Source organism: Macrotis lagotis, chromosome 6 (assembly GCF_037893015.1).
Source record: "Macrotis lagotis isolate mMagLag1 chromosome 6, bilby.v1.9.chrom.fasta, whole genome shotgun sequence".
In the NCBI taxonomy this organism is placed as follows: Eukaryota; Metazoa; Chordata; class Mammalia; order Peramelemorphia; family Peramelidae; genus Macrotis; species Macrotis lagotis.
Window position 1 is genome coordinate 5,659,787 of NC_133663.1, and position 25,616 is coordinate 5,685,402.

Consider the following 25,616-nt stretch of genomic DNA (forward strand, 5'->3'; position numbering starts at 1 on the left):
GAACCATGTGCTCCAATAACATCTTCAGAATATCAGGAAGAAATGGGAAAGACCATTTTCCCATCCTTGGTGTCTCTTATGGAAGGACTGAAATGGAGATCCTACAATATATCTGAGTCCCCATGAATGGACTAAGAATCTCATGATAAGCAAGTAAGAAAAAGTCAGTATTGGGGCGGCTAGGTGGCACAGTGGATGGAGCACCGGCCCTGGAGTCAGGAGTACCTGGGTTCAAATCCAGTCTCAGACACTTAATAATTACCTAGCTGTGTGGCCTTGGGCAAGCCATTTAAACCCAATTGCCTTGAAAAATCTAAAAAAAGAAAAAGTCAATATTGTCCCTGATAAGTTCATGGGCGCATAGGATGATGAAAAGCTTCCTACCTATCCAAGAGCTGCATAAGGGAAAAGAGTTTGGGGAGAAGAGGAGATCTATTTCTGGAGGACTCTAAAAGATGTGTGGATGTCTCCATGCCAAACTGAATACTGAAGGGATCCTTGTTCAGGTATGGGATGGACAATTTTGCCTCAAAGGCCCCTTTTCACTCTGGGATCTTGCCTTCTACTAAGCAATTTACTTTCTTTTAAATTCTCAAATATCCAGTACTAGACTAAAGATGTCTAGATCAGTTGATGAGAAAAATAGAACACTACTCTCCAAGCACAGTCCATGGTCCCTGACGGAGAAATGGGTAGAGCACTGGGCCTGGCCTCAGGAGGAACTGGGTTTAAATCTGACCTCAGGCATTTATAAGATATGCAATTTTGAGTAAGTCACTTCATTTCTGCTTACCTCAGTTTCCTCAATTGTAAAATGAAGATAATACTTGCACCTACCTCTCAGACATCTTCTTAGGATTAATTGAGTTAATGTTTGTAAAGTACTCAGCACATTGCCTGGAACACAGTAGGGTACTATAATAAAATACTCATTCCCTTGCCCCATCACTAAAAAATTCCTTTGTAAACTTTAAAGCATGGCCTAGGCTCTCCAGACTCAGGTGAGAAATCATCCTTGACAACCTAGTCATCCCATTCCCAAATGACTTCCCCGGGAAGTGGTTCTCCTTCTTGCTCATACCTTTGTGCGATGACTCAGATTTGGAAAATGGCCGTGTGGAACTATGATGGTTTGTGAAGTGGGTGTAGTCTACATCCTCAGCATCTATCATAGTGGGGGGTGGAGGCCTGGAAGAGAAACCATCATCAAACACTGTTAGTCCACTGTCCTGGCAATGGAAGAGGTCTGAGATGAGAACGTTCTAGACAATGGACTCCAGAGCACTTCTGACTTGCTCCATCTCCAAATCTAATTCTGTTTCCTAACATAAGGCTTTATCATTGGCCATCCTCCATGCCTAAAAGGCTCTCCCTCTTCATCTCTTGATTTCCTTCAAGTTCCAATTAAAATCCTGCTTTCCAGAAGAAGCCTTTTGCAATTCCTGTTATTTCTAGTGAATTCTCTTTATGGATGGTTGACAGTTTATCTTGTACATATTTGGGTGTGCATGTTGTCTCCTCCATAAGACTGGCAACAATTAGAGGACAGGGATTATCTTCTGCTTTTCTTTGCATCCTTGGTATAGTTCTTGGCTCATACATCCTAGCTTCTTGCTATGTGCTTAATGACTGACTGATTGACTTATTTCAACTGGAATCTTTCAAAGATCTTTTAGAGAAAAGAAGTAGGTAGTTTAATATTAAATTGATATTCTACAGGGGCAGCTAGGGGGCACAGTAAATAGAGCACCAGCCCTGGAGTCAGAAGTTCAAATCCAGCCTCAGACACTTAATAGTTACCCAGCTGTGTGGCCTTGGACAAGCCACTTAACCCCATTGCCTTGCAAAAACCTAAAAACAAAAAGATATTCTACAAATGACCGACTTGTGTATTATGCCTAGGGTGGATTCTCAGCGAATGGACTTGCCAAACATCCATTAGAATGTTCTAAGGTATTCCCCCTCTGCTTAAAAAAATAAAGGCAGATGCAGGAGACAAGGATGAATAGTATCATCAACTTCAACAAAACCTAATGGGGCATCAAATGTGTCCCTGCTGGGGATTACCCAAATAGCTTGTACTGAGGGAATATATGCACGGATGCCCACTGAGGTAAACTAGGAAATATGTCTGCCCCAAAACATTGACTTCCTTTGGTCCAGCCAGGGTCTCAAAATTTGAATCGTCTACCTCAGTGAATGATAATTTAGCAAGACTGATCAGATGAAGCAAATTCAAATCAAAAGGAAGGAAAGAAAGAAGGGAAAGAGAAAAAAAGAAGAGAAGAAATGGGAAGAAAATGAAGTGAAGGAAAGAAAAGAAGACATGAACGTAGAAAGGAAAAATTAGGAGATAGGAGGAGAAAGAAAAGGAAAGAAAGCCCATTTGTGGTGGACACGATGAATAAAGCATACTGTCCACTAGATGGCAGTGCAGTACTTAAATTCAAGGCGGTCAGCAAATCACTGAGTAGAAACTTTTGCTTCCTTGATCACCTACAATGACTTAATGACTTCTAGTGCTGGGTCCTGGCAGGTAGTCTAAGTGGCCCAAGTGTGATCTGTGCCCCGTGGATCTTACTGGTCCTGCAGGACAGGAGTCTGAGGCAGCCATAAGAGCAGCACAATGTGGGTTCATTTCCCAGAACTCCCAGAAATGGGACTTTGGAGGGCACACACTTTCCCTGCCGGTGTTTCAAATGTTGATTTTTCTTAACGCACTATTTATTATTAAGAACAATAAAGTATAAAAATCCAACAGCACAAATATCAAAAAATCTTGAGGAGGCCAAAAGGAAGGAAATGGGTAACGGTGGATTGGCAGTTCATGTTGGACCTGGGAAGGAGTTTATTTGGCTTCAAAAAGTTTCTGCACTGACCAGATATATTTTACCACAGCAAAGTAGTCCTTTAATCCCTTTGAGGGTAAGAGCTAAGACTGAATTCAGCATCTTAGACCTCCAGGTTGAAGAAAACCTGCCACCATTTAGTGCCTCTGTAACTTTGGCCAAGTCAGTTTACTTCCTCTTCCCTTATTCAATTTCTTAATCTGTAAAATAAGGGACAAGGTGACCTTCAAGATGTTTTTTAGCTCCCTAAAACCCATGAAAATACAGTCACTGGTTGCACTCCAGGAAGATTCTTTAAAAGGTCAAATCATATTTATAAAATGATTTCACTTCCTGGAAGCAAAAGGCCACCACAATAATATAATATCCCTTGCTAAGGGATATTATAAAGGCAAAAAAGCTTGGACCTTGGAGCAGAGGCTAAAACCTTGTTCCTGTTGTTTTCCCAATTACTAAATCTTTGAATTTCTAAAACGGAATGTTGTATTTCTGTTTTATTAATTTCTTGAGATAGAGTGGGAAGCTTTGAACCAGTTGGAAGAATTGGATTTGCAACCTAAGATGTCACAAGTGTCATTTCTCCCCTGATGGAAGAAAAGTCAGGAGGGAGGCAGGCCCAGATCCTCCAACCACTGTTTGCCATTAGTGTTTCTACTCACAAGACCTCAAAGTCTTTTGCTGATTGGAAAATGGTACAAGAGGGCTCTTCCGTCACTGGCCAAAAGTTGGAAACCCTAGAGCTGCCTCCTCACAAGCTTTACTGCAAGCAATGGCAGAAAGTTCATGGGGATTCTAAAGGTCCTGATAACTCAGTTTGATCAAACATCAGATGACATTTCAAAAAAATATCTCATCACTTACCAGGAAGGTGCACTTTAATATAGGATCACCATACATTTTACCTGGACTATTGAAATAGTCTCTAATGAGTCTCAAGTTCATTGTTCCTAATTTTCCTAAAGCAGAAGTCTCACCAAGCCCCTTCCCTATTCAAGAATGGCCAGGGACTCCCTCTTTTTTCCTAGGAAAGATGTTTCTTCAGCATTGAGAGACCTTTATGGTTTAGTTCTCAGCTTCATTTCCACATTTATTTTAGTCTGAATTCTAGCCTATATACTATTCTTCACATGTGATGTTTCATTTTTCATCTTTGTACCTTTGCCCAGGTTGCTTTAGAACCTAGAAGGCCCTTCCTTCTCCCCTCTACCCCTTAGCTCCCTTTAAATCTGGGCTCATGTGCCACTCCCAAATGAAGCTGTTTGTATTGCCCCTATTTGGTCTTGTTCACCATCCAGTTCTTCCAAGAAATTCTGTATGGACTTGTCTCTGTAGAGGTTAGCAGATTTCAGCTCCATAAGGGTTCTTTTCCACCTCTGCAACCCCGCCCTAGCCTTGTGATTTCATTGTTTGCAGGCATTGCTGGGTGAGGAAACTCCCATCTTCAATGCTCACTGGCTCTGGTTCAGAAACTTCATAGGGTTGCCCTAGGCCTCAAAACATTATAATCTCTTGCATTCATGAAGCCAGGATGTAGCAATGGAAGGCCTTGTCCATGAGTCAGCCCTTCTTCCTGGCATATAGCTGCCCTCAAAAATGTTTACTGAATTGTTACTGCTCTCCAAAAAGACTTGATTTCTCCACCTCCTAGAGTTTGGTTTTGAAATTAAGGATGCTCTGACATAATAATTTAGTTTCCCTTAATGTCTACATTTCTGTTAATAAGCATAGGAGACATAAGAGACAGGGTAGATAGAGCCAGCCTCAAAGACAGGAAGCCCTGAGTTCAAGGCCAGTTACCTGACCAGAGAGGTAGGTCATCTAATCTCTTAGTGACCTGGATGGTTTCGACAATTCTAAGATATGGACAAATGGCCCTGGGTGAGAAGAGTGTTTTCACATCAGGTGGAAGAAATCATGAGTTAGGATTAGAAAAATTCAAGTCAACTCCTGTCTATGAAAGTCCAATTAAACAAACCTTACCAGATAATTTCCGATCTCTACTATCAAATAGTATACTGATGTTATCAAGACCTTGAGAGGCCTTAAAGAGTCCTCTCCCTTCTCACTCCTCACTCCTTTCTCCTCCTCTCTCAGTCTTCTCTACCTTTCTACTCCCTCCAGAAAACACTAATCATTTATTGGGTGTTACAATGGCTAAAACATCAAGATAGATCTTTGGTCCCTGAAAGAAGAGGAACAAGTGATGTTCTCAGTTGCTGATTAGAGGCTGGAAGAATAAAGATGTTCTAGAATCTTCTTAATTTTCCTTTAAAAGAATAAAAACCACAGGGTTGAACATAGGTCTGAACATCAACTATAGTTGAAGCTAAGTTTCTAGGTTCAGAAGAAGTGCCTGGCCACTAAGAATTTCCTGAAGGCATCTCTTTACCTTCTGTCCTTAAAAATGGAAGATGTCCTTGGGAAAAAAACAGTATAAATGAACTTGGTAGAAATCACAGCAAGTGGGTGAGCTTAGAGAGGTCCAAGACTGGACATTATGGTATGAAAGGGAGCTTCCCAGCCAAAATGCCAACATTCCTTCTCATTGACACTGCTCATGTTTAAAAGATTGAAAGATGTTTTATTAATACTATATTAAACCCAGTCCAGAATTTTAATAATTCAGAGTATTTTCAAAGCATGATTACTGGCACTTGGGTCTTATTTCTCCTTAATAATCTCCCCCTCACTGAATCATTCATATATATACATATACATATATATATACATATATATATATTATATATATGTACATATACATATATATATATATTTATATATTTTTTTCCTTTCAGATGGCAATAGAAAGCATCTTAGAGTCTGAACACAGATCACTTCATTGACTCTGAAAAGCATTAGTGACTGCCCTCCTCCATCCATTCTAGCCCTCATGGAAAAAAAGACAGCTCAGAACAGCTGAAGTTACACGCCACAACCATTTAGGACAAGGAAGCAGGAAATGAGGAAGACATCTCCGGCAATCTGAGCCAGGGAGATTGAAATGGGCCCTTGTCTGGGCCAGGGAGCCTTGGGCAGACAGATGGATATAGACACATGAGCCCCAAGGCTGGGGAAACTCAAGAACGCCCAAGAGATTTGATGCTCTGGGTGACAGCCCAGGAGAAAACCATTTGGCTTCTTTTCCCCATGGACTCCACCATCATTTCAGTTCACCTTACTGGAAGGTCAAAGGCACATCCTTTCCCACAATCAATTTTCAAAGATCTGAAACCTCCTTGTTTTGGCCCATATACTCCCACCCAGAATGTTGCCTATGAAAACAAAAATGCTTCAAGACTGAAACCAAAACTCTTGGAGCATTTAGACTGACAGATTTGATTGCCAAGCCATCATCTGGGATCTGTGAATGACCCTGGAGAAGAAGAAATCTAAGGGAATAGAAAGTAGATTGACATTCAAAAAAGGGGAGACAGCAGAGACTGTGAGATTAACCTAGATACCTGACAAAAATTTCAAATGTATTATTAAAGGGAGGGTTAGAGAAGATTTAGAAAAGGAAACAGCAATCACAAGATGACCTGAGGGCTGCCTCAATAAGGGATCAGGCCAGAGTAGAATCAATTTACTTTTAGACCTGGATTTCTTAACTGGTAAGTTTGGGGATTGACAGACTGTTTCTAGAATTTCAGTAATAGATGTGATAAGGGCTGGACTACTCTTCTTATGGAAAAGAAGTAATGGAAGGGGGAATTTTAGCCCAAGCTATCGGCATGTATATATTCAGCCAACAGTCTACATTCTTACTGCAGAATCAAGAAATTTCTCATTAACTTAAGGTAATTTCTGCCTCTTGAGTTTTAAATTATAACACTTGCAAAGTGTGGGAGACTTTCCAAATGATGTTGTCAACAACAGCCTTTTCCTTTCTCCTTCAGAGACTCACCAAAGATACCAGTGTCACCAAGGCAACTTCTTCCCACTATAAGCATTTCCCAAAAGCCACAATCAAAGGCCCCATGTTCCTGGTCAGGAAAATGTCCAAAAGAGCCAAGGATCTTACCGAGATGGTTTCTCATTCTTTGACCAGGGAGTTTCATGGGCATCTCTTGACTTTGACCTCATTGGTTCTGTTGCTTTGGACTAGGAAATAAAAGGGAAGTTAGTTTTGCTTAAGAATGATAGAATTTCTTTATAAAAATACTTTAACTATATGAAAAACAAGTTTTCATATTTGCTTTTCAAAATGTTGAGTTCCAAATTCTCTCTGTCCTTTGCTCCAATATCTCCTTCATTGGGAAGGCAAATAAATGAGTATGTTATACATGTGTAGTCATGCAAAACACTTTAGCCTTGTTGCAAAAGAAACAATAACCCCCCAAAAGATAAATAAATGTTTAAAAAAAATTAAATCTCCTTTCAAACTCCAGTTCATTCTCCAGGCATAGACTATGTTTTTCTCTATGAGGCATTCAGAATTGTCTCAGAGAATTGTATTTCTGAGAATAGTGAAGATGTGCTGATCATTGTATGATGTACAATATTCATCTGGTTCTGCTCATTTTACTCATCATTGGTTCAGCTAAGTCTTTCCAGGCTTTTCTGAAAACATTCTGCTTGTCATCTTTTACTGTCACGATAGTTTTTCATCACTAGCATATACCACAATGTGTCAGTCATTCTCCAATTGATGGACATTTCCTCAGGTCCCAATTCCTTACCACCATAAAAAGAGATTCTCCAAGTATTTCTGTACAAATACTTCCTCTTCTAATTTGTTTTAAATCTCTTGGAAAAACAGATCAAGTAATGGAGCAAAGGCAATGCCCAATTCTAGAGTACTTTGGGCATAGTTCCAAATTGTTCTCCAGAATGGTTGGAGCAGTTCATCAATCAGCTGTGTTCCAATTTTACCCACATCCCATACATTTAGTATTTTCCTTTTCTGTCATGTTAGCCAATCTGCTAAGTGTGAGGTGGTACCTCAGACTCATTTTTAATTTGCATTTCTCGGGGTCATCGGGAAAATGGTCTAGAGGACTTTTTATACAATTATAGATAGCTTTAATTTCTTTCTTCATCTGAAAATTGCCTATTTGTAGCCTTCATTCATTTATCATTTGAGGAGTGACTTGCATTTTTATAAATTTGACTCAGTTTTCTATATATGTAAGAAGTGAGGCCTTTACCAGAAATACTTCCTGAAACTTGTAAAAAAAGTCCTAGTTTTTCTGATGATAGAATTTCATAATTGAAAGGGATCTTAGGCCTTTAGGTGGTCCATGGGCAGATCTGGAATCAGGAGGATCTGGAGTTTGAATTTGGTTTCAGATCCTTACTAAGCTTTGACCTTGGACAAATTATTGAACTGCTCTGTGCCTCAGTTTCCTGAACTATAATAATGTGTTCTTCACTTTCCTAGACTGTTGGAAGGATAAAGAAAGACAATGTATGCAAAGTGTCTCATGAAGCGAGCGTCACCATATTAATGATAGTGACTATTTCTGGAGCTTTGCCACACCCTTTATACATACCATCTCATTGGGTGCTCACAACATCCAGTTCTCCTGGAGAGAGGTACTATTATTCCCATTTCTTGGCTGTTGTTTAGTGACTTCATGCATGTCTGAGTCTTTGCAACTCCATTTGAGTTTTACTTAGCAAAGATACCTGGAATAGTCTGCCACGTCCTTCTCCAGTTCCTCCAGATGAAGAAACTGAGGCCAACAGGGTGGGGTGACTTGCTCAGGGTCACATAGTTATTGTCTGAGGCCAGATTTAAACTCATAAAGGGGAATCTTTCTGTCTTCAAGTCTGGCACTAAACCACTTCACTATCTTAACAAATAGGATAAGGTGACATGTCCAGGGTCACCCAGCTGGTAGATATCTGGATTCCAGAATCACCCAGCTGGTAGGTATCTGGATTTGAACTCAGGTCTTCCTGACTCCAGGTCTAATGCTTTATCCACCAAGTCATTTAGCAGACGGTATAAGATGACTAGGAGGGTAGAAAGGACGAACTTCAAAAGCCTGGCAGATTACTTTATGGAAAAGCCCGGAAGATTACTTTAAGGGCTAATAGAGTTGCCTGAACAGGATCAGGGTCGGGGTTAACTTGGTCCAACTCACACTTTAGGAAGATCACTTTGACAGCTGAGGAGACTGGACCGTCCTAGAGATATATGACCCAAGCACAACGGTGCAGGCAGAAATCAGCAAAGGTCTGCACTGGGGGAGTTGTAGCATCAAAGGAGAGAAGAGCCCTATACAATAGGTTACAAAGGGAGAAATGACAGGATTTGGCAAAGAATTGGATGTGGGAGGGAGAGAGTGAAGAGGTGAGAATGACTCCTAGCTTTCAAACCTGGGTCATTGGGAAGATGGTGGGGCCATCCATAGCTATAGGAAAGTTAAGACAAGAGGAGACTTTGAGGGGAAATATGCTTTTGATTTGTAATTGAAGGTGTTTCTGGAATGTCCACTTTTAGATATCAGTTAGAGACAGCAATCCAGAGGCCAGGAAAGAGCTTAATGATAGACAAATCAATTAGAAAGTCATCTGCATAGAGATGATGGGAGCTCATGAAATCACCAAGTGGAACTGTAGCCAGGGAACAAGAGAAGAGGGTCCAGGATGGAGCCAGAGATGAAGTTCCTTTCAAGCAGTTAGAGAAAACAGTCAGAAAGGAATTAAGAGAGCCCACTGAAGCCAAGATCATCAAGAAGGAAATTTGGGTTCATCTGTAAAAATGGCTTAAGTTTACTAAGAAAGGAATCAGCCCAGACAAATGCAACTACTTACCCTAGAAATGACTTGTTTCTTTGATACCAGAGTCATTGATTATTGAGTCATTCTTTGGAAAGGTCAGTGAAAAGCTGCAGTCCCCAGAAAAGGTAGATTGGAAGGTGATGGGGGTTCTTATCCCATAGAAAGGAAATTAAGAATATTTATCCTTAAGAACAGCAGAATTGAGGGGCGGCTATGTGGCCCTGGAGTCAGGAGTACCTGAGTTCAAATCCAGCCTCAGACACTTAATAATTACCTAGCTGTGTGTCCTTGGGCAAGCCACTTAACCTCATTTGCCCTGCAAAAAATCCTAAAAAATTAAAAATTAAAAAAAAAAGAATAGCAGAATTGGGTATACTGGAGTTGGGAGTTGGGGACATAATGGAAATGAGATTAAGGACACCAAAGACCCATCTTCAAGGTTTGTCTTCCAGAGGAGAGGAGAACTAAGAGAGATGGGTAGAATATGACAGGTAATGAATAAAGACCTGAAGTCAGCAGGAATGAGAGCTGTCCCAAAGGGATATGAGCCAACTCAAGAAAGGAGAGGACACCCTCACTGGAATCAATCAAATAAAGGATGGAGATTCTCTGTGGGGATGCTGTAAAACCAAGCTTAATTCATCCAAGAGTTCGACTAGATGAAGCTTGTGATATTCCTTTGTATAATAGATATACAACTTACAGACAATGTATGACTGTGAATGTCTTTTCTTTCTCTTCCTGATCACTGGACTAGCAGAAAAATGGAGGCCAGGAGAGAGAGAGAGTCAGGGATCATTGAAGAACCAAGGACTAGCCTTGGAACAGGAAGCCCTGTGCCCTGGAATCTTGCCTGTGAAGCTTACAACATCTGAGTTTCAATTTCCTCAAGAGATTTCGTAATAACTTTGATGCACTTCTCAAAGGCTGTGAGAATGAATTCAGATAAGGCAAGTGAAGAGCCAGGAATGAGACTCTTAGGGACTCCCCCAGGCCCTCTTTCATAGAAAACATGACCTGATCCCATAGCTCCTAGTATACTTCTCCCAATATTAGTGGTTCCTCAGTATATAATTATCCATCTACATATGGATTCCATCCTGATAGAATGGAAGCTCCTTGAGGACAGGAGGCATTTCATTTTTTCTCTGAATCCCCATCCCTAATATACAGTAGTGGCCTAGCACAAATGAATGAAGTGATTGATCAATGACTCTGCTGTCTCCATGACAGAATGTAACATCCTGGTTCACTTTTAGTCTTAGGGCATAGCATGCAGCAGTCCAATAAATGCTTGTGGATCAAGCAGCCATGGGTTCTTTGATGACTTTGGCTCCCAGGACATGAACACTTGTGTCTCCTGCTCTGCTGACACCCTACAGGCAGTATCCCAAATGAAAGGGGGAGGATTCAATTACCTTCCAGTCAGAATCCTGCTTCCTCTTTTCCAAGGAGGATTTCTCCCGTTCTTTTGCCTTCTTGTAAGCTTTCTTCTCTTCAGCCATGAGCATTCGGGCAATCTCCTGGAAGACAAAGCCAGGCATGGCTGGGAGAGGCCACCTGGCTGGAGCCAGGGTGTTCTGAGTTCTCACTGGAGCCTTGGGGACTTACCTCATCCTGTGCCACTTGGGCTGCTCTCTTGTCCACCTGATTGGCCTGAGAGAGAAGGAAATGTGAAAATGAAGTGAGCCTGGGCAGCCAGACAGTACAGGGAGGATGGCAGAGGTTGAAGATGCTCCTCCTCTCCCCATTCTGGATTTGGAGAAGTTGAGGTTTGAGAGGCTTGAGGTTAGTATCTCAGATCCCTACAGGGACTTTCATAAGGGGAACTGTAGTAATAACTTTCCTTTACCCAGAATCTCTCCTGACACATGGCTTATTGGTGGAAAATGACACGAAGATGCTATCAGAATCAGGATTAGGAAATGGAATAAGAGAGAACACAGGAGGGGGAGAAGGCCACACCCCTTTTGAACAGCAATGTTTTACTGACTTATCTATATGCAAGAAGAAACCAAGTACCCTCTCCCCTACGACAACTACCACCCTTTCCACCACTACTACTACTGCTTCTAATTTGCCACTACTACTACTATCATTACTACTATTACTACCACCATTATAACTACCACTACTACCACTACCACCACCAGCCCATCTCTTCCCCCCATACACACAAACACACAAACAGAGCTCCAACTTAACAGGGGTAGTAAGCAACAATGAATGATCAGTTTCACTGGGGTTTGCAAAAATAAATCTGTCTAAGGTTTCTGTCTCCATCTTCACTTACCATGATCTCTTCTTCCTGAAGTTTCCTGGCAATTTCTGCATCACACAATTCTTGGTCCCTGTGGGTCATTCGAGGCTGTGTATAGATGGCTTCTTTTGTCCCCCTCGGCTTCATTCCTAGAAAAACTCAATGTTGTTAGTCAGTCTGTTCATTTCCCACCCAGTGAGGAAAATGAAGATGAAGAAGTCTCGCCAGAGCACCTGGCATCCCCTGGCACTATGTACAATGCCTGTCTTTTTTAGTACTAGCACCAGGCTAGTTCTAGCTGTTTGCCCCAAACAAGCACGTAGAAGGGCAGATCCTCATCATTCTCGTGGCCACAGACTCTCCTGGACTCATTTGTAAGAGGGTTGCTTGGAAAGTTATTACCCTCTCACATTCTTTCTTAATGGATATGAAAGCTGCTGATGAATCGGCTGCAACAGGAGCATTCATTCTACCAATTCTGGACCATACAGAAATGGGAAGTGAAAAAAGAAGCATGAAAAAATGAAAGCTACTGCAAGATGAGGGAGTTAGGAAAAAAAAAAAAAAACTTTGAGGAACATTTCCAAATTTCCAAAAGGCTGGGGGATTTTATTTAATCTACCTGCCTCAGGGGGGGATAGAAAGTTACTATTAGAAGTCTCAAATGTAGGTGACACAAATTGCATCATGCAGAAGTGAAAAACCAAACTGTTGATTGTATAGTGAAATCTGGACCCTTCTTAAGGATTACAGCAAGTCCTCAGGTTTAGACACCTAGCTCAAATGTCATTTCCTCCAGGAAGCTTTTTCTAATCCCACTTCAAGCCCTGGGTTGTTATCATTCTACCCCAAAATGATTTTCTATATGTAATATGCAATAGGTTAGTGAACAGCTGCATTTTCCTACTTTTCTTGAAAAAGGGAGCTTGGAATTGTCAATGGGAGAAAGGCTGGCTTTGGAATAAGAAGCCCTGTGCACATGTAAAATGTAACCTCTTTGTAGGCAGGGACTATTTCATTTTTCATTTTCATATCCCTACAATCTTTTAGAGGCAGTTTGGTACATGGAATAAACAACCAACCCAAATTTTTCCTCTGACACTTTGTGGATTATATGATCAAGGTTAAGTCACTTAACCCTTTGGCAGCTTCAGTTAACTCTAAGACTCTTAGTTGTAGAACGATGTCTCATCTGCATTGGTAGAGAAGGTCCCCTCCTTTTTGCCTTACATCAATAAAATAACATATCTGGACAAAAAATAAAAATAAAAATTCCAAGTCCCTAGCACTATGCCAGGCATCATAGGAGGCATTTCATAAATACTTGAATGATAGGATATGGGAGAAAATTCACTTATTTTGTAATGATAAAAGTGATAATAAGCCAAAGCATTTTCCAGGTCAACCTTCAATCCTATCCTGGACATGGTGAGCTCCTTCAAAAGGACATCATCCTTTCCTCCACAGACAGGGAAGTCATCCCCCAGTATACGTGCCCCAACCCACCATGCTGCCACAGAAATCAAGTGACCTATTTTCCCCATGATATTTCTGCTCACCACCGGGGTAAGAGATAGCAGGGCCTAGGTTTCAAATTGTAACTCTGATATTTAACAGTAAGTCACTTGTTTTAGCATGTTAACCATCTTGAAACAGTGGGGCTATATGACTTCAAAAGACTACAATAAAGTTAAGAAGGAGGCCTCCAAAGGAATAATGCATCTCTGGGGACCAGACCTTATTGAATCAAAATCAATGGATTGTTTCATGACAATGAATACTGCCACAGAGAGGCAACATAGTATAGCCAAGGCTGTCCCACTAGAGCAATACTGTGGCAGTGAATTGCCCAGAAGTTGCAGTGACTTGGGGACAATACCAACTGATTTTCAAAGTGCCAATGCACACAGTTTATTGGATCTAGAATTTTGACCATTCTTGTCCCAGGCCCTGGCTAGGGCAGAATCCATCAGATGACGTTGATGCTCTAGAACTCTAATAACAGTCTCCCAGCCATTAAGAGGGCATCCAAGAAGGCAAACTTGATTCCAAGTCCTGACCTACCTGACCATCTTTCATTAGTTAGATCCTTCTGAAACCAGGAAAGGAGAAACATTAAGGGTTTCCTTGCTTATTTTGGGGAGAAAGGGATTTAACCTCATACCAGAATCCATTGAAAGAGCTGCAGAGGTACCAGGCATCTCTCTGACTCTACTTTTGGCTATGAGGCCCTAGCAAGGCAACAGGGCTTCTTCTGTGGGAGGAGAAGATAAGACCCAGAAACACTTTCCCCAACTAAGTTCATTTGCAGAACAAGAAAGGATAGTGTATTGATGAAAGTGACCTTGAAAAATATTTGATCCCAGGAATGTTTTCAAACCCAGCAGCTCACAAACATAGTGGCCTCTCCCAAAGTCACAGACTGCCTATATCACCCAGTCTCAGGGTAGACAGAGGCTTCTAGTTTCTACTGTCTTCCATTACCTGTTTCATTGAAATAGTGCTTTTCCTCACTCTGGGAGGAGAGAGGTGTTCTTGTCCTGTGACCTTCCCTCTTATCTCTTGATTCCCCCATCCCATGGTCTTTCTTATGCCTTTCTTCTTTCCTATGAGACTCTGGCCTCTGGGAGACCTTGGGTGAGAGTCGGTCTTGATGGTGGGATCGAGGATAGTCAGAACGCCTCACAGAACCATGGCCAAGGTTGGAGTCCCAGTCATCAGATTCAGTGCTCAGGAAAACCTCCCCACTGCTCTTGGGAAGGGAAAATTTGGGGACTCTGTCATGAACAGAAGGTTTCCTTTCATGGGGTTCCCAGCTAGTCTGGGGATTGTCCCTTGTCTTGCTAAGCCTGAGGGATGACACGGAACTGTCCACGATGCACCGTTCCTTGCATTCTTCCATGTCTTCTGAAAGCCTCATGGGTCTGTCCCTCCTCCGCCTCCCAGCTCTGTCTTCTTGGTGTCTTTGAGACCTTGAGGGATCAGAACCCAGCTCCCTGTTCCTCCTTGACCTTGGAGGGTCTGAGTATGGAGTGGGGAGGCATGACAAAGAGAGAAGCAAGTTAGCTCAATGTTAGCACACTGGAACAGCCTACACCAACTCATACAATAGGGGAGGAAGGGCCTTTGTTTAACATGCAACAGAACAAAGATGGCTTCATTGAGTTTACAAATCAACCAAGCACTGACACAGGCTGTCAAAGCAGAATGAAAGTCATGAGCATTAGCAGTGTTTGAAGGGAGGTTGGTGAACAATTCAGGAGAAAGCATACTAGACAGTGATGACAGAATTAGTGATAGGGTCTGGCACCTAGATGGGACCTTTGAGGCTTGACTATGGTTGTCTTGTTTTCTTTTGCGGGGGAGAGGACATGATCTGTGATTTCTTTCTTTGAGAAAACTGCCAATGAGGAAATGTCCTCTTAAAAATGCAGGTAATGTAGAATGTCCTATAGAAAATGTTAAAGAGTTGTTCCAATATGGCAATACCTTGGCCATCCTGGTTCTACGATGCACTCTGTCCACTATACCACACATTCATCTCAAGTTATAATACCTAGATATCCCTCCAGAGAGTGATTTCACCATTAGCCTTCCAACTTCAGCTCTCTGTCCCTTCTTTCCTACATGCACATAAACCTGGACATACCTAACCCCTGTTATGAAAAGGTCCCTCCCAGAGGCATCCAAACTCAGTGTAATACTAACTTAATTGGTTGTTCCAATGAGCAACTCATCCTAGGCAAGGAGAGAATCAAACTCCTCATGGAACCCACCAATAGGGAACAGTTCATGTTGGATGCCCCCAATACAGTAGATTTTCAATGCTTCTAACGTATGACTATAGCCTGTAGAAACAGGGATGAAAAACCCAATATTAAAGAGAAATGAACTGAAAATGAACATGGAATGATGGAAGGAGGGCCCAGGGACCATGAAATCTGAACAGGGCTTAGTGGGAATGGAAGTATTGTATATTAGAGGGAACGTCACTATATTTACTAAAAGTTAATAACGGTTTCCTAGATTCAATGTGTATCTTAAGCATGTTGATATCTAAAACTTTTATCAGTCTTTTAATCTTTTTTTCTCTTCAAATCTCTGATGTAATGTGAATGATGCTTGATGGCATGCTAATTTGACAAGTCACTTTCTCTATTCTCATGCAGATTAGAGGGCTGGTGGATAGAGATCCTCAAAGACAGGCCCAGCAGGGCCTATGTCCTGACTCTATGTTCTAGGTATGTGCCCCCAGCAGAATGCTTCCCCTCTCAGCAAGACTCAGTTAGGCAGAGCAGGGCAGGCTCAGATGTCCATTAGCAGAGAGGAAGATCCCCATACCAAGGGAAACTAGCCCACTTACAGGCTCCAAACTAAGAACTTAACCATGTGCAATTGGATGTTTTTGATTTAGAATGAAATTGGGTATATATGAAGTTACAGACAATTTTATGTGTAGATATATATATATATATATATATACATATATATATATATATATATACACACACACACATACATTTGTGTGATGTTTAAAAAGTCTGAAATAATTTCATTTTGTTAATGCTAATATTTTATTAATAAAAGCAATGGTCATTTGACTGCATGGCAGTGGGTTCACTGCCCTTAGAAAGATGAGTGTCCTATGGGTGTCAATCAACGCTGATTAGTTAGCAATTAATGAGAGAATGAATATTACACTGCATTCTAATCAGGGGCTATGGGATATAACTGATGATATCATTTACCTCTAAACTGTTTGACCTTGGGCAATCTAATTACAGAATTTATCCCCATCCAAATCTGTGTAGAGAGAACACCTTATATTAAATGCTTTGGAAGGTTATATTTGGAGAGGGAGTTTCTGAGCAAGATTGAGAAGAAGATTAATTCATTCTCTAATCTAGGTCGTACAGTAAATGGAGCACCAGCCCTGGAGTCAGGAGGACTTGAGTTCAAATCTGGCCTCAGACAGTTACTAGTTTTGTGAGCTTCATTGCCTCACATCCAGGATCATCTCCAGTTCTCCTGATCTACATCTGCCCACTGAATCCAGACAGCTCTAGAGGAGGAAGTGAGGCTGGGGACTTAGCACAACACCCCCTCACTCCAATCCCATTCACTTGCTTGTCATGGTGTCACCTCCCTGAAGTCATAGTCTTCTTCAAGTATGAAGACCAATATCATCACCATCATAATCACTCATCAATTTGTTATCAGTAATGGTCTTCAGATACTGGGGCTTGAAATGAGAGCTTAGGAAAAGGGGGGAACTCTGGATTTCCCCAAATCATTGGATAGTAATAATCATTTCTCTCAAATGCATACACAAATAGAAATAATTCAGGGCTTTCTTAATGGATCTGTTTCATGATCACAAAGACATAATAGGCCTACTTCTAGATCTGGCATTGACCATGGTCAAAGATTATACAGATTTTCTAAGGTGTGTGTGTGTGTGTGTGTGTGTGTGTGTGTGTGTGTCTGTGTCTGTGTCTGTTTACTATATTTTTCTTGACAAATAGCATACCTTATGCTTACATAGGCTGAGAAGAGTGTGGGGTAGTGGACAGAGAGAGCCTCAAAGTCATTTGGACTGCCTTTGCAAGTCCCACCACACACACATACAAATATACTGTGTATATTGATATGTAGGTATTAAAGCTATGTCGTATATAGGTGGACACACAGACAACTGCAAAGACATGTCACTATAAATCTACTTGCACATGAGACAATGTGCACACGAGCCAGTCTCCCCAAGGATTCGCCCTTGGAGCATTCTTTAAGTGGTTTCCATTTGGCAGCTGGTGTCTGGAGGATTCCCAGTTCCAATACAAGCTGCAAATGCTCATTGTGGAAAGAGGCTGCTGCATTTCTTGTAATATGCTGATCGAGGGGAAATGCAATCCAGCAGGAAGAACAAAGAAGAACCTTGGGAGATGGTTAGTCAATTAATCAAGCCAGGCATAGATCAAACTAAGCCAAGTCATCCACACAGGGGGAAAAGCCAAGAAGCCAGAGCAGGGAGGAAGCTGGGAGGGGTTGGAAAGGGCTGATCCCAAGGAAGGAAAGAGAACTGGAGGGGAAGATGAGCTAATGGGAGATGCCCATGGCCAGGATGGCAGGCTGACCTAGATTGAAGGCCAGAAACTTAGAACAGAGATGGGATCTCATTTCCTGGACAGGAACATAGCTGAGGCTAGAAAGCCAAGGAGCACAATGGAATCCAAGGTGTACCAGATTTGTCCAGAGATTGTTGGAGTTCAAAGTCCAGCTCTCCTGTTCCCTAGCTGTGTGACCCGAGACAAGTCATTCAACATTGCTAAAGTTTACACACACACACACACACACACACACACACAAAGTTAGACCTGATGGTATCTGAAGTTCCTTCCAACTCTCAATGTCTGAGATATGAACTCTGATTTCCTCTCTCAACTTTCTCTCATTGGGTTTCTGTATTCCTCAGTTTCTCCAGGTTTCTCTCTTTTCCTCAGAAGGATAAAACACAATATCCCTTCTTCACAAGGGGCTCTGCGAGGCAGCCTTGACCAAGGGATGCATTTTTGGTTTGTAGTTAGGAAGAATTGGATCTGAATCCTGAATCAAGGCCCTTACTGCCTGGTAGTTCTAGGAAAGGGGCTAAATGTGCTCTGTAATGAGAAAAGGTTGGGTGAGATGGGTTCTAGGACACTCATGGTTAACAAGATGCTCAGGAAGTCACTTCACTTTTTTGGGCCTCAATTCCACATCTGGAAAATGAGGCTGCTCACAGACCTGACTCTCCAAGGTTGGGCGTCTTGGAAGAGATGATGCTTCTATGTAAACTTTAAGGCATCGTAGAAAGGAGAGTTATTACTATCATTCATTAAACAAAAAAGGTATGAGATCATTAGACATGAGCTTTATTAACTACTAGCTGACTCTTGGCAGTCTTGGGGTACCAGGTGCTTGCCACTCCATGGTATGGGACAGGACTTTCCCAGCAAGGACTTAGGGAAATCTACTCTGGGTTCTGATGAGTCCCTGAAGGTCATCCTAGAAATATAGGTAAATTCCAACCTCTCCTTTTCAAACACACATGTCAGAAAAAGAGAAGCCCACCACCAGCAAACAGCAGGGAAGAAAGCAAGCACCCAAGGGTGTCTCACCTCTCTCCACCAGAAAACTTTTTTGATTAAACATCAGAGATCATTAAGACCAAGAAATGAAAAACAAATTTGCAAACTGGATATAATATAAAATCATCATTGATATAAAATAAATCAATCTAATGCATCCATATTACAGAAGAAGTAACCCAGGGGAAGCTGCTGGCCCCACATGTTAGTGCCCAGCTCATTAATACCATCTTGGTGTTTAATCACCATGGCACAGGACGGAGAAGGTCACCCACCTCCCTTGATACATACAACTCACCATTTCTGGCTTATATGAGCATGCTTAAAATATGAGTCATATCTCAAGAGGGTGGGAAGGAAGGGAGGGCAGGAAGAAGGCATAATGACCAGCATCCAACCCCAGAGGCTGCTGTGGCAAAGGGTTTTCTATTCCTCTGATCAGCAATTAGACCACTGCTTCATTGATTAGATTGAGACCAAAGGCAGCCCCCTAGCTTTCAGGATCCCAGGACAGGGGAGGGACCATCCTTCCCTAGGCCCTGAGGCCCACCCAAACCAAAAGGAAGTGCTGCTGGTCATGGCCCTAGGAGGATGGGGCACAAGGTTCCTGGAGACCATCATTACCTCCATTGGCCTCGTAATAGCCATCATCGTAAGTGCCAGGCCCAGAGGATGCTGGGGAATGCTTCTTTCGCCTTTTCTCTTCCTGTAGCTCTTTCTCTTGCAAGAGGCGAGCAATGTCCTGGAGAAGAAGAGGGGGGAAAGAAAAGAGAACTCAGGTGTGAGCCCAACTCTTGCTACTTCTATGGCACTTCAAGGTTTTCTCCCAGGCCAACCCTTTGGGGAGGGTGCAAGTATTATTCCCATTTTGTAGAGGAAGAAATTGAAGGAAAATAAAGCTAAAGAGTACCAAGAGGCATTTATGGGAAACTTTAATTTTGAAAACACAAATGCATTTATATCTTTCTATCTGTATATAATGTCATTTAAGACCTCCAAAATTGGTAAGTGGAACCCATTTCTCAGATGAGGATACCAAGAATCAGCCATGGCATCAACATTATATTGAACTTATATATTTTCAAAGTGCTTCACACATTTGATTGTCCCTTGGCCTTATCACAACCCCATGAGGCAGGTGTCATTTTACAGATTTGGATTCTGAGACTGAGAGAGATCCTTGAACTCACAACTTCTGACGGGAAGAATCTGAAGGCATGAGGGCACAATGTCTGATCCAGAGAGGCATTGTGCCAGGTTCTGGAGATTCCAACACAAGAAAGAAACAAGTTCTTTTGGCAGTGAGCTGACATTTTAGGGGAGCTGTTCTTCAGTCATTTTTTTCAAGGCTGTCTGACTCTCCATAACCTCATTGAAGGGATTGTTTTGGGTTTTTTTGACAAAGATATGGAATGATTTGCCATTCTTTCTCCAGCTAATTTTACTGATAAGGAAATTGAAGGAAACTGAGGCAAACAGGGTGAAGTGACATGCCCATTGGCTGTAGCTGGTAAGTATTTGATTCTGAAATTGAACTCAGGTCTTGACTCCAGTGCTCTATCCACTGAACCATCCAGTGGCCCTTAATAGGAGAGACAAGATTGTCTATTTCTCAATATAACATAAATTCAAAGTAAATAAGAACAAATAAAAATTCTTAAGTATGAAGTAATTTGGGAGAGAGGACACAGGCATTGGGGGAGATTGGGGAAGGCTTCCTGCAGGAGATGGGTCAGAGCTCCATCTGAAAGGAAAAGAGAAATCTCCAAGACAGAAGTGAGCTGAGAGAGGCCTGCAGACGTAAAACACTTCTGTGTTTGGAGTGGGGCAAACAATGTGAGAAGAACAGGGTTCCATAACGATGGAATTAGTTTGGAATTAAGTTTTGCAATGCTTCAAAGTTAAAAGGAAGTTTCCTTTTTAACCTCAGAAGCAATTGAAAAACTACTGGACATGTTTGAACAGGGGAGTCACAATCGGGTCTTAGCTGCAGTGAGTATAGTGGTCAGAGAAGACTGGAAGCAATGAGATTGGAGGCTGATGGGATCACCTGGATGGGAGATGATGACAACTTAAACAAAAATGGTGGCTACGAGTAGAAAGGTGACTAGAAATCAGATGATGAGGAAAGAGAAATGAAGAGATGTGACAACTGATTGGATATGTGACATAAAGAAAAATGTGAAGTCAAGGACAGAAAGAAAAAACTAAGATTCTAAGGTTGGTGAAGGTTTGGAAGAGGACAGGAAGCATGGGGAAGAGGGGAAACTATGAGGGGGGTCCTCCCTTCTCCATGGCGGGGTTGTGCTGTCCAGAAAACCTTCACTTTAAATGTCCCATCAGTAGTTGGCAAAATGGAAAGGAAGCTCAAGGGAAACATGTTTTGTCATTTATTCCTTCACCATTCACCTCATCCACTTTCTCTGGAGCTTTGTGGCCACCATTCCATTGTACAGGTCATTTTATTTGTATCTTTAATACAGCTATCACACTATAAACAAAAACCATATCCTCCCCCGCCCCGGGTTCCCACCAGAGATACTTTCTTAATCTTGTTGAAGTCATATTATTTCCATAGGAAGAAAAACAGGGAAAGATAATAAAATTGATCCAACTTGTCAACATCCCCAGCCTGTGTCTTTGTCATGGACTCCTTCCCTCTGGAGTCAAGAAAAACAAATATAATCTCTTTTCCATGGGACAGTCCTGGAAGTACTTGGAGGCAGTTGGCACATTCTCCTCAAAACATACACAATTTAGGGGTGGCTAGGCGGCACAGTGGATAGAGCACAGGCACTGGAGTCAGGAGTACCTGAGTTCAAATCCAGCCTCAGACATTTCATAATTACCTAGCTGTGTGGCCTTGGGCAAGCCACTTAACCCCTTTGCCTTGCCAAAAAAAAAACAAAAAACCATACACAATTCCTTTAATTGGTCCTTCTATGGAACAGTAAAGGCCCCCATAGGAAAATTCTCTGACATATTCTCCAACTTTATGGTATCATAAATCTTTAGTCCATTCATTTCCTTTTACAAATGAAGAAATGAATACCAGGAAGATGAATGACTTCCTCAAGGTCCCACAGCTAGTAAGTGGCAAAGTGGACTTCTTGTCGCTTGAAAAGCACAATGGAGCTCAGTTGTAATCCTCTGAAACACTCTGCTAGTTTCCAGATTGTGATCAAGACCTTTAGCCCTTCAAAGTTTTATCTTTCCCCTTAGTTAAATGGGAAAATAATGGAAGCCACCAGCTAGCACATGCTCCCAACCAGAGAAAGTTCTGCTATCTGGATGCTGTCACAGACTTTAACAAACCCATCATCCTCTGCCCAATTATACTGAAAAGACTCAGATTCTGTAGCTGAAGGAAAGTTTTTGAAAAACTACTTTTGTTTCTCTAAGGGAAATCAAGGATTAATTCAATAAAGAACATAAGTGTGTGTGAGAAGGAGATAGCAAAGACAAAGGAGAGAATTCCAATACTTAGCCAAAATAAGCAAATCTAAAATATGGGAAAAGGTCATGGGGAAGTGTTGGAGGATTGCATGCCTTTCTCTTGGATTTACAGGCATAAATCCCTCTGACCTCATTGTTTCTCCTAATGGGCACCCTGAAAGCATGGTCAGCTCTCCCTCCCTGAGTAAATTTGGGAGAAGATAAAGAGCTGCCAGTGAAGCCTTACCATCTTTGGAGTGTTGTGGCAAGAGACTCATTTCAACAGGAGACTGATAACTCCCCTCCCCCAAATTCCCTTAGATGTTTTATACACTTCTATTTCTCCAGGGTTTCTCCTCTTCATAGAATATGAATGTTCAAAGGAAGGAATCATTTCCTTTCTCTGCTTCCCTGGTGCCTAGGATATTGCCTGCTATAGATTGGCTAATTAAGAAATAGTTCTTGATGGACTGAAATGATAGACTGGTTTCATGAACAGTGGCTGATGGGGGAAAGGTCAAGAATCTCTGAAAGAAGAGATCTCCAAGACTTTGAATGGCTGTTCTCTCAGGAACTCAGAAGACAAAAACTCAATAGGAGCTGGAAGGAATCCCCAGAACTCAATACAAGGGCTGGTACATAGGAAGTTCCTAACAGAGGCTTCGTGCCAGCAGACAACACATATGTGAGCTACATGACATCCCATGTTGCCTTTCCCCATGACTGAGGGACATCTCTGAAGGACAATCCATTGGCAGAATTGTCTGAAAAATTGGACTTCCTCAACCATGGCCAAGGAATCTGAGAGCTGGAAGGAAGGAAACCCCTGTTATCATGGGGTTAAACCAATACTTGGAGAAAGATGTATCTTTGCTGGAAGTCATCCTGGGACAGGGAGCTCTTTACCTGTTGAGACAGCTCCATATTTCCTAGAGCAGCTCTCACTGTGGGAAAGATTGTCCAAAAACAATATCTCAGTCTTCTGTTTGATGTACTCAATGAACAATAAAATCTGAAGACTCAGGTGGGGAGAAGGAACCATCCATTTTCAAAAACAGCCAATGGATTTATAGATATTCATGACAAGGTGGACGGGTTGTAATATGTGGAAGTCAGCAAGAACTAACAATTATGTTTTTTAAAAAACAAAACAGCATCAAGAAGCTTTTCAAATGTTTTCATGGTCATTGAAGACAGAATGGAGAAGCCAATAAAAGTGAGGCAACTTCAACACCTGGAAGACCTCGGTTTTCTCACTCATGCTGGGAGGTGAGACCATGGGTAAGTCATTTCATGTTCACTTGCACAGAAGCTATTAATCTTCATCAGTAAATAGAGTTTTTTTGGCCTGGGAGTTTCCAAGACCAATAAAATCACAGGTCTGGTCCTTGTATTTCTTAGACCAAAATGGAATTTCCTTTCTTATGTATTTCAACTACAGATTATTATCATCTTTGGGGTCAAGTCAAACAAATAAAATTGATTTTTTTTCTACATGATACCCCTGCCCCTGCTCAAAGACAGCTCTCAGGATCCATTTTTCCTACTCCCAAATTCATCCACCCACCCATCCACACATACCCAGAGCCAAGTTTTCTTTTCTCCATGTTGAAGACTGATTTCCTTCCACTCTCTTCATAGAACACAAAAGTTGGCAAGACACAGTGAAAAGAAAATCATGCCCAGATTCAGAGGTTGAGTTTGAATCTAAGCTCTAACCTATTTTAGATGTATGACCCAAGAAAATCCCTTAACCAATCAGAACCTCAGTTTCCTCATCTTTAAAACAGGCATATAAGTGTAATGATGATATATGTAAAATACTTTATAAATGCTAAACTAAATAATACACTAACATTAAATACACTAATAAAACACTAAAATAAATCATTAAAGAGAGTCAGGGTACAATGAAGCGCACCCCTAGCTGCTCTCCTCCAGACATTCTCCAGTCTACCAATGTACCCTGTAAAATGTGGAATCCAGAACTGAACTCAGATAAGGTCTGCCCTGGCCAACATGTACCTGGACTGGAATTGATTAAGGTGCAAGGACAAGAAGGGAAATAGCTCGCGACTTGTCTCTTTTGCAGTTAGAATCATGGATCATCCATGGACCAATGGACCAAGTATCCTGATGGTACAAGAGGTCAATGTGGAGCAATAGAATATTTTCCTTTGACCTTGTGTTTTATTAAAGGGAACGGAAAAAGTACTTTGAAGTCATGAGGGGAGAAACAACTCGTAATCCAACAAACAAATAAATATCTAGTGGGGGGGGGCGTGCCCACTATATATAAGAGCTCTGACCTTGTTTTCCTTGGTATTCTGAGATCTTCAGGTAGGTTTCTGCTTTAATGAATAAGGGACTGTTGGCATAGATGAAAGGAAGGCTGTCAGTCATGTTCTAAGAGCAAAATAAAAACCAGGCTCCGGCTTTGATCTGGCTCCTGAGTCAGCTCTTCAAAGACTTCCATTAAGTTTCTCAATGAAGATAGGAGACAAACATATACTTATGCATATGCATATGCATACACACATACACACATACACACACACACACACCACATATACACACACGTGATTTTTGGGACACCCTGCATGATGTGTGTAGAGTATGAGTGTAGACATGGATGGGTAGTCCAGTGGGCTCCCACACTGGATAGAACCCACCCTAATTCCTGGTCACAAATACTGTTAGCTAAGAAAAACTGGCACATATGGCTCCACCAATAGTCCCCATTTCACACACAAACCACATAGAGGGTGCCCCAAAAGTCTTACTGAAGTTTTAAACTTTAATAGCTTCAAAAATATAAATGCTACAAATGTGTAAAAAAATCTGAAAGAACCAAGTATTGAAAATTTTAAAAGATTATGGTTATTAAAACTCATCACAGGCACCATCTTGGAGCATGTCTTCCTCGCCAGTTTTCAAGCTTTATAGAAACTTTCAACAGCTGCCACTCAGACAAGAGATCAGAAGGGCTGTCTTCTGATCCTCCAAGCAAAGAGTTCTAGAAGTATATGTGACCATTCATCTGTGACTCCACAAGAATGCATCTATCATGTGACTGAGGCAGTCAAGCAAGACACCACCTCTTCTACCAATTCCCTGATCTCAGAGGGTGTTCAGAAAGTTGTGCAAATGAAAATACAGCATAACAAAGTTTCTGATCTTGTTAAATCAAAAGGAAACAGCTATTATTTCAAATTCCCA

At 41.6% G+C, this 25,616-nt stretch overlaps 1 protein-coding gene across 3 annotated transcripts in view; it reads right to left on the reverse strand.

The window, feature by feature from the left end:
* CCDC50 (coiled-coil domain containing 50) overlaps nucleotides 1-25,616 on the reverse strand; it is a 90,044-nt gene that overhangs the window by 14,013 nt on the left and 50,415 nt on the right. Inside the window, exons 5-11 of one of the 3 annotated variants that reach the window (XM_074190635.1) lie at nucleotides 19,587-19,704; nucleotides 14,323-14,859; nucleotides 11,872-11,987; nucleotides 11,190-11,234; nucleotides 10,997-11,101; nucleotides 6,871-6,950; nucleotides 1,082-1,188 (exon numbers count right to left, since the gene is read on the reverse strand). In XM_074190635.1, the coding sequence (XP_074046736.1) occupies nucleotides 1,082-1,188; nucleotides 6,871-6,950; nucleotides 10,997-11,101; nucleotides 11,190-11,234; nucleotides 11,872-11,987; nucleotides 14,323-14,859; nucleotides 19,587-19,704 (1,108 nt within the window). The remainder of the gene's footprint in view (nucleotides 1-1,081; nucleotides 1,189-6,870; nucleotides 6,951-10,996; nucleotides 11,102-11,189; nucleotides 11,235-11,871; nucleotides 11,988-14,322; nucleotides 14,860-19,586; nucleotides 19,705-25,616) is intronic. The other 2 variants (XM_074190637.1, XM_074190636.1) reach the window with 2 other exon arrangements.